This window comes from Sprattus sprattus, assembly GCF_963457725.1.
Source record: "Sprattus sprattus genome assembly, chromosome: 3".
Lineage (NCBI taxonomy): Eukaryota > Metazoa > Chordata > Actinopteri > Clupeiformes > Clupeidae > Sprattus > Sprattus sprattus.
The window spans coordinates 18,777,785-18,787,784 of NC_137922.1; the positions used below are offsets into that span (position 1 = coordinate 18,777,785).

The 10,000-nt window shown below is 48.0% G+C and overlaps 1 protein-coding gene across 1 annotated transcript in view; it reads right to left on the bottom strand.

Moving 5' to 3' along the window:
• unc5cb (unc-5 netrin receptor Cb) overlaps positions 1–10,000 on the bottom strand; it is a gene marked incomplete at its 3' end in the record, with an annotated part of 155,429 nt that overhangs the window by 14,608 nt on the left and 130,821 nt on the right. Inside the window, exons 8-11 of the mRNA XM_080833862.1 lie at positions 8,110–8,301; positions 4,790–4,932; positions 4,113–4,317; positions 499–586 (exon numbers count right to left, since the gene is read on the bottom strand). Of these exons, the coding sequence (XP_080689988.1) occupies positions 499–586; positions 4,113–4,317; positions 4,790–4,932; positions 8,110–8,301 (628 nt within the window). The remainder of the gene's footprint in view (positions 1–498; positions 587–4,112; positions 4,318–4,789; positions 4,933–8,109; positions 8,302–10,000) is intronic.

Here is a 10,000-nt window from a genome sequence, read left to right on the forward strand (position 1 = left end):
CAGTCTTGTAAATGATCCTGATAGGTTAGTTTGAGGGCCTGGCCCCCCCCTGCTATTAAACCCCCTGTGCTGTGTGTCGGAGCAGAAATGAACACTGACACTGGGGGAGAGGGCGCGGGACACGCTGCTCTGCAGACTGATTTATTACCCAGGGTAGTGTGTGGTGGTTGGTGTTTATGGGTGTGTGTGTGTGTGTGTGTGTGAGTGTGTGTGTGTGTGTGTGTGTGTGTGGGGGGGGGGGGGGGGGGTGTTTGTGTGTGTTTGTGAGGAGGACATTACCTTATGTCTGTCGTGTGCACTGTCACAAACATCTCATACACACAGCCATGCGTGTGTGTGTGTGTCTGTGTGCCCTGTATAATAGCTCCTTCCCGCACCAGTAAGCACTGTGTGTGTTTTTGTTTGAGATTGTGTGTGTGTGTGTGCGTGTGTGTGTATGTGCTGTGCATTTTTCTGTGTGTGTGTGTTTTGTGTGTATGTTTGTGAGGAGGACATTACCTCATGCTGTCCTTCCTGTGGACTGTCACAAACATCTCGTACACGCGGCCCTGCGGAATCGCTCCTGCCGGCACCAGTAAGCTTACGCCTGTGGATGACATCATACACATATCATACATACTGCTTTTCTCAATGCAAATGCACACGTAATGGTCATACATTTTCTCATACACACACACACACACACACATCTGCCAATCTAAAACCTTTGCCATCCTGCTTTGTGCCCAGCGCCTGTCATGCATGCCCCTGGCACCAGGAGAGGGTGGCGCCACTCTGGAGCAGTCACCCTGTTCCCTGTCCGCCTGCCTGTGCCAATCACATCACATCACGCCCCTGTGGCAACCCTGGCACTCCTCCCCGCACCAGCACCAGCTACAGACAGAACCTCAGGAGTTAGGAGGCTGCTGACGTTGTCATGGTGCGATCATTCTCTACACCACTGCCTGACATGACACAGTTCACCACTCCCTCCCTCTCCCTCCTTCCATCTCTTTCACTCTCCTCTCTTTCCTTCTTTCCTTCTCTTCCTCTCTTCACTGCAAGGCGTTGACTTCCTCCCTTTGGGAGGAGACACACTGCATTGATCTCTCTTGTCCTTGTGCGGATCTCACAGGGTGACAATCACCCTTTACAGATGAGGGAAAATCACAGAGCTGACAGACACAAACTATCTCTCTCTCACACACACACACACACACACACACACACACACACAGACACACACACACACACACACACACACACACACACACACACACAAAGGAGATAACAGCTCTGAAACTACAGAACAAGCCCATTACAACTACATGAAAGTACATTATACATGAATGTTAGGCCCTTACAGGCAATCATCTGTTGGATTTAAGCAGCTCTGGTTTAAGCAGGCTGATGGAAAACTGGGTCTGTTGGTGTGTTGAAAGCTGGTGGTGTGTAATTTCATAATCTTTTTGACAATATAATGCACTAAAACACACACACACACACACACACACACACACATTAATAAATACAGAAAACATAACATAGTTCATACGGTGATGGTGCACTGAACTACTTTAAATTCTGGCTCACTCTCTCTCTTTGAGTCTCAGGGGAATCTGGCAGTCATGTGAGGATCTTAGCCACATAAACCAGCGGAACACACAGGATAAGAGCCCGAGCCCAATCCATTTTTCTGTAATGAATTAATGGGAAATAGCCCTCTGGGATTGTGTGTGTGTGTGTGTGTGTGTGTGTGTGTGTGTGTGTGTGTGTGTGTGTGTGTGTGTGTGAGAGAGAGAGAGAGAGAGGGACGGTAAATATAAAGCATGTATAAATGTATGGTGCTGAGTGTGTGTGTGTTTGTGTGTGTGGTGTGTGTGTGTGCGTGTGTGTGTGCGTGTGTGTGTGCGTGTGTGTGTGTGTGTGTGTGTGTGTGTGTGTGTGGTTGTGTATGTGTGTCTGACATGAGAATGATTGCCCTTTCAGGCTTCAATCTGAGGGATGTGTAATCCATTTACTACATGTATAGCGTGGCAAAGTCACTTTGAGCTTCTGCTAACAAATTCACAAGGAGGAGACTACATGCGCTCCTGTTCGACTCCAGGAGCCTCCGGGGAGCTTTAAAGATGTCCGACATTCTCCACTAGAAACCTCAGTTGTGGTTGATGTGTATAATGTGAGAGATATGTGACAAAAAGAGTGGACAGAGTGACAGATTACTGCTTGCAAAAGTAAATACTTTTATTGCTAGTGCAAAACGTCTGCAAGCGTCTTGGGTGAATAACCAAATAAATAATGCACTCTAGTGTGGCAAAACCAGGTTAGCACAAACCAGTTTATTTCAAAGGCACATTCCATGACCTGGTTTATTCAGTTTTTAACAATGTTACCACGCACAGCACACCCTCAAGTGTCATCAAGCCAATGTGGGTGATTATAATGAAAATCAATGTCTGAATACAATTTCCAAATAATTTAAGTTCACATGTATGGGCTCAGGGGTGAAGCCTCTATGGCCAGCCTCAGTGACACTGCCCTGTGATAACACACCACTGGCTTGGGGGGAGGTCAGCGAAGGGAACCGGTTTCATGTGACACAATCCACAACCTCCATGACACACAAGCAGAATAGACCCCAGAGGGGCCGTCACTGCAGCCCACTTCCTGGGCGCCTTAGGGGGCATGACTCAGAGCTGACTCCCTCACCCTCACCACATGCTTTTGGAGGCTGACACAAACCTGTTCTATGATGAGTGAGTGCCCTCTTTCACAGAGTTCTCACCCTCCTGGTAACCCAGTAAGGAGATGGAGACTTAGGCACTGCTTGGATGACAAGAGATAATAAGCTAAAGGTCACCACTGAAACGTGTAGGATGAGCCTCCCCTTCATTAGCCTTTAAAAGGCCATGGTCATGATGTCCTGTCCTGAGGTTATTTGGCCATGCACAGAAAAGCATGAGATCTGCTCTGTGATGCCCGTGTGAACTCCAACCACAGCGTTTGATGCCAGGGATCAGACTAATGAGTGAAGCTAGCTGGCTCAGAGCGCTAAGTGGAAGAAAAACATGGCAGGACTACTGAAATGACTTTCAACTTAAACATGCACTCATGCCAATTGCATCTCTTCTAGCACACCCTCCATTACCTCACACACACACACACACACACACACACACACACACACACACACACACACACACACACACACACACACACACACACAGACTTTAACCTTCAACCCATTGGTCCTTCACTGTGACTGGCTGTGGCACCATTATGAATAGAGGCATTGAGAGAGCCCTGAAGTGGGAGATGTCTACACCAGCTCTATGCTCGTTATGACGGTGGCTCCATTTTACATTAGTGGAGAGGGAGCTGTAATGGGTGTTTTTCTGTGTGTGTGTGTGTGTGTGTGTGTGTGTGTGTGTGTGAGTTTGTGTGTGTTTGTGTGTGTGTGTGTGTCTGTGTGTGTGTGTGTGTGTGTGTTTTGCAGTAAGAGTTTGACAGTGTAGCTCATTGAGAGCTGGCTGCGCCAGAGTTCATCAGGGGCAGCGCGCCCCTGTCAGCCTAAAGCACACATGTAAACATCATTACCCTGCTCCTCAGACACGCCAACGCTGATACTGAACTAATGTAAACACAAATACAGGGGTATGCTGTATGCTGATATTCAAACACACACACACACACACACAGACAGACACCTCTCCCTTAAAACTATGCTATATATTTATACTATATTTTATGTACTGTGAATTCATTGCAGCCTACTATACACAGATGCATATAGAACATGTGTATGCAGGTACAGTATATATGCAGAATTACCAACAAGACCTGTGGCAACCATATTACTAATATAACAATATCACCAAAATACAAAAAAATACACACACATCCACTTCAGACGCACACACACACACACACACACACACGCACACGCACACACACACTACAACTCCCCAAACCCATGCTCACACACACACACACGCATACACACACCCACGCACACTGCAACTCCCTAAACCCAAACCCACACACACACACACACACACACACACGCACACACACACACACACACACACACACACACACACACACAGCAACTCCCCAAACCCACACCAACTCACCTGAGTTGGGCACGATGAGATGCCCGCCCAGGGCGTTGAAGGATCCGAATGCGGTGCAGGACGGGTCCCGGGAACGCACCAGGCTCTGGGTGCGTCGACTCATGGTGTCCCCGTCCAGCAGAGAGTGCTGCAGCTTGGGAGACAGCTTACTGGAGAAATCAGACAGCTCCTCCTGGGGAGTCACCAGCCCGGAGGAGTTGTACACCTGGCGGGGAGAACACCACTGAAATTAAGCCTTGGGGATTTTAAGGTATGGAATGACTGATGTTCAGCTACCCAGTATGTGTTAGAGTCACAAACACATGTCATTAAAGAGGCAACACGTTGTTTTTGTCCTAAACAAGCTAACTAGCTAACCTAAGCTAAGCTAACGGCCTTGCAAATCAACAACAACAACAACAGGACAGCTGTTGTACTATAAAACCGACTTTTTGTGGGTTTTTTTGTGGGGTTTCCTGCCTGGGTGGCTAATTGAAATGACAGGTATATTTAACTCTCATTCAATGGACTGTTTACTATCAAAAGGATAGTAAATTTGAGGATGTTATAAAAAAACGAGCTACCTACAAAAATATACCATAAAAACGTGCATAGGGTAAAAAACTACTAATTGTCGCTTTCATTTGGGTCCATTCATGTGTAAATTCATTCAAAGGTCCATTTATTCCTTCATTCACCTTGATCTTGAGGTTGGGCAGCGGGTCGAGGAGGGGGGAGTTAGTCATGGGGATCTTGTCGGCCACATCCTGGAGCGCGTAGACGGGGCCGCGGTACATGGCCGCTGCAGACGTCAGGTCAGGGGGAACAGTGAGGAGATCAGCTGGTGGTAGAGAGGGGGAGACATGCAGGGGATAATAGAGATGAGTAAGGTAAGGGGGAGCTACTGAACAAGATGTAAAGTTGCCTGGTTCTGTCACGTTTCGCACAGCTTAACTTTCCACTCATTAGCACTAGAAGTTAACAAGTCTAAAGTTTTGTCAAGTGCTTTCTGAACAAATTCTCATTTAACAACACTGGCAGAACTCCAGAATTACTCCAGATAAGCATTCTGGCCTCTACTTTAACACACACACACACACATGCAAACACATACACACACACACACACACACACACACACACACACACACACACACACACACACACACACACACACACACACACACACACACACACACACACACACAATCCTTGAATCTATGCAGAAATGTTCTTCAACACAGGGCAACTTTTTTGACCCCATAAGGAGTGGAGGATTTTGGAACGAGCACCTCTCCTGCATGTGTATACACCTCTCCTTTTATTCATATACATCTTTCTCTCTCTCTCTCTCTCTCTCTCTCTCTCTCTCTCTCTCTCTCTTCCTCTCTCTCTCTCTATGATGGTGAGGAGGAGGGTGAGTGATGGCCTCTTCATAGGTCAACAGCATCAGTATAAATATTCAGTTCATTGTGTGTGTATGTGTACGTGTTTGTGTGTGTGTGTATGATTTTAAGTGTGTGTGCGTGTGTGAGTGTGTGTGTGTTTAATGTGTTCTCAGAGAAAGTCTCACACAACACACATGCAGCAGATGACATTTGTCTCTTCCTGTTTGCGTGTGTCTATTGTAGCAGCGATTCTTGGACCACGGCGCATAAAACCAACCCCAGGAACGGGGGCGTCGCTTTTTCCCTGAGAACAGATGGCTCCCGCATTAACGAGCTGCACCCTCTCAGGTACTACAAACACACACACACAGAGACACACACACACACGCACACACACACACACACACACACACACACCAAACAAACGCACACGTGAATACACACAGTTAGAGCTGAATATTCATGCTTTTGCTGCTGAGCTATGCATTTCCATCTGAACAGAGAAGCCTTCATCCTCCCACCTCACAGTCATCATCATCACCACCACCACCAGAGGAAAGAGACAGAGTGGGAGCGAGGGAGGGAGAAAGACAGGGTGGGAGGGAGAGAGAGAGAAGGAGAGAGGGAGGGAGAGAGAGAAGGAGAGAGGAGGCGAGATGGAGAGGCAGAATGAGAACAAGCTGTTGAGTCCAATTAACCCTCACCCTCTCCACCTCCGCTGACGACTCATTAACGCTCATCGTCAATAAAATTACCGGATGATATCGCCTCCCCTCTCTTTCTCCTCCTCTGTTTTGTCTCTCCTCTCGCCATTCTTCTCCATTGTTTCAGCTCAGTTTCTCCCTTTTTCTAACAACACCAGGTTTACTTCTCTTTCTCTCTTCCTTATATTATCTCCTCTCAGCTATTGCAATGTTGACCCCCCCCCCCCCCCCCCCCCCCCCCCCCTCTCTGTCTCTCCTTCCTGACTCTATGGCACTAATAATGTCTCTCCTCTTGACTCACATTCACACACAGACCACAGGCTCAAATCTCTGCAGCCATGGCAACCTGCCTTTCACTTAGAGTCAAGCACAGGGGCCCTCTTGAACAGCTCTCATTCTCGAACCCATCTCTCTCTCTCTCCCTCTCCCTTATTCTCTCTCTTTGTCCCTCTCCCTGTTAGTCTGTCCATCTCTCTCTCTCTCCCTCTTCATGCCTCTCTCTTGTCTGTGCTCTCTGTAATGAGTCAATGTCATACCTTTTGGTTTAATCCTCATTCCCATCCACCCTCTCCTCTTCCCTCTGCTCTCCTCTCCTCTCTTCTCTTCTCTTCTCTTCTCTTCTCTTCTCTTCTCTTCTCTTCTCTTCTCCCATCTCTTCTCCTCTCCTCTTCCATCTCATCTCATCTCCTCTTCTCTCCTCTCCTCTCCTCTCCAACCTCCTCTTCTCTCCTCTCCTCTCCTCTCCCTTCTCCTCTCCTCTCCTACCTCCTCTTCTCTCCTCTCTCCACCTCACCTGCTTCCACCCAGCCCACCCCACGTATCTAATTAGCATCGAATGCACCACGCCGACAGACCTAATTACAGCCACATGATGACTTGCAGATTGCCTTCACATCAAAGTGACAGGCATTCTAATAGCATCTTGACAAGAACGTCAGGCCAGTCACAGCATTCCACTCACTCCAGCTCTCATTGGCAGATTATACGCTGCTGTTCTATTTGAATTATACATGTCTGTCTTCTCCCTCCTGTACACACACACACACACACGTACACACACTCAGATCACGTACACACACACACACACACAAGCACACACACACACACACACACACACACACACGCACACGCACACTCACACTCAGACGGACACACACACACACACACACACACACACACACACACCCACACATGCCTACGCACACACATTGTAGACATATATCAGCTGGAAATGTATTGAAGTCCTGTGCGGCAAAGTGAATCCATCAGAGTGAAATGATCTGTCAGTTTGCTTTAACCTGCCAGTGATATTGAGGAAAAGGAAATGTGTGTGTGTGTGTGCGTGTGTGTGTGTGTGTGTGTGTGTGTGTGTGTGTGTGTGTGTGTGTGTAGAGTGATAGGTGTGAAAGGTAATGCCTTTAGCATGCCCGGAGGTCTATTTCACTGACTCGCTATCCCTGCCACATTTGACACACACATGGACCTACACATAACTGGCAGGCTCATAAATACAGGGATGGACATTGTCATTCTTGCTTTTGCTCACAGTAAACACATACAAATGCTTTCTCTTTTTTCACACCTCCTCTCTCTCTCTCTCTCTCTCTCTCTCTCTCTCTCTCTCTCTCTCTCTCTCTCTCTCTCTCTCTCTCTCTCTCACACACACACACACTACACACACACAAACATCCTGACACATTTCAGTGTCCTCTTCATTTATCTAGACAATTTTGATGCCGACTCAATTGAAGGTTGAAGGGACACAGTCACACACACACACACACACACACACACACACATAAACACACACACACACACACACAAACACACACACACATACACACACACACACACACACAGACACACACACACACATTAACCCACCCACCCCCACATACATACACACCCTCACACATTATCTCCTCACCTGTGCGAGCCGTCTTGATGCTGACAGGCTGAAAGCCGCCATTGAGGGCCGACGAGTCCATGATATCGGAGTGGAAGTCGCGATGGTTCTTCCGGTAGACGAACAGTGCCACGATGACCGAGATGACCAGGCACATGATGACGGCGATGACGATGCCAACGTAAAGTGCCACGTCGTCAGTACTGGGGGCCGCTGTGAGGGAATAAAAGAGAGAGAGAGAAGAAATAGAGAGAGAAAGAGGGAGAGAAAGAGAGAGGGAATCCATCAGATGATCTAATGATCGTCTGGACTGACTGATCCACTGAGGGAGATGTCACTTCTATCCCCCTCTCTCTGATTGATATCAGATTCATTATGGCTAGCGTGAGATATGGGCAGAGATGCTATCGAGAAGGTGTTAATATCCTGCTGATGGATAGGGCCTAGATATTAATGGCAGCAGGACTTCATTACGGCTCCGCAAACGACCGCAGTTTCCTGACCCGAATGGCTCATCTTGGAAGGAAGAAAGAGACTGCGAAAGCAGAGAAAGGCTGGCGAGGAGACGCAGCAAATTGACATTATTAACAACAGCCTGTCGTGCATTTCAAACATCTCGAGATAGGAAAAAGAGGAAGAAGAAACACACATATACACAACAGCGGGAACAAGACGGAGAGGAGCAGAGGAGCTTTTGTTTTGAAATGAGGACTGGCTGCGGCACATGCAGGGAGGACAGGAGCAGCCTCATTTGTGTCATCGGGAGGAAGGAGAAAGATGAAGTTAGCTGATATCTGCTGAGGGATATTAACAGAGTGAGCAATAAAGAAACACCAGAGACAGAGACAGAGAAGGATAGGCCCAGGAAGCCACGGGAAAATTGCTTTCCGATCCACGGCGTACACGGGAGGCTGCTTCCTGCCCCGAGGTGCTCGGGTAGGGGGCCGGGGCCGCGGGCCGCTTGTTTTTAACGGCAAGGAATGGAGAAAGGGGGCTGCCATCCTAACAAGACGTATGGATGAGACGTCTGGGGGACAGGAAGAAATGTGCTGTGAGCAGCTTCGAATTACACAAGCTTCTGTGACAGAGCGCATACCGTCATTCCGACTCACCCGGCCTTGCTTTGTGCTACGCCCCCCCCCCCCCCCCCCCCCCCCCCCACACACACACACACACCACCCTACTCAGAACGACTTCCCTGATAAAATCTCTAGAAATAGTCCCTGTTTCAGGTTCCTCCTTTCATCTCTTTTCCTTTTTTTTTTTCTTCTTCTTTTCTCTTTTTTTTCTGTACAAATTCCAGCTGGAAAAATGCCTGTGATTGTGTGAAATGGCGGCCATGTGAGACAGACGTTTGACAAGCCGTCATTATAACTCTCAGTCATCCGGACCAGAACTGTCTTCTTTCTGGTCCTCTTAATAATGGTGATAAATGCAATTTCCTGTCAGCACCATGACAGCCTAAAGAAACACTCTTCTTTCTAAAAGCCGTCTGAAAACAACTCAGGCGCTAGGAACAGCTCTCTCTCTCTCCTCTTGGAAACGTACAGACACACCCGCACACACAAAGAAACAACCCTCACAAGGGCTATTGATTTCAAAGTCAATAGGTAATAAAAAGAGTGACCTGTGTCAGCACACTGTGCCTCTACACCGGATGACTTCATGTGTGTTAAGTGTTTCATCCTTTGGAGACTCCTAGTCAGATGGGACTGTGTTTGAGCAGCTGAGAGCCAGGCACATAAATTACCATCAGACACACACACATGAAGAGATCCAGCAGTGAGGTGGAGGCATCTCCTTCACCACCACCCCCCCCCCCCCACACACACACACACAGACACACAGACACACACACACACACACACATGAAGAGATCCAGCAGTGAGGTGGAGGCATCTCCTTCACCACC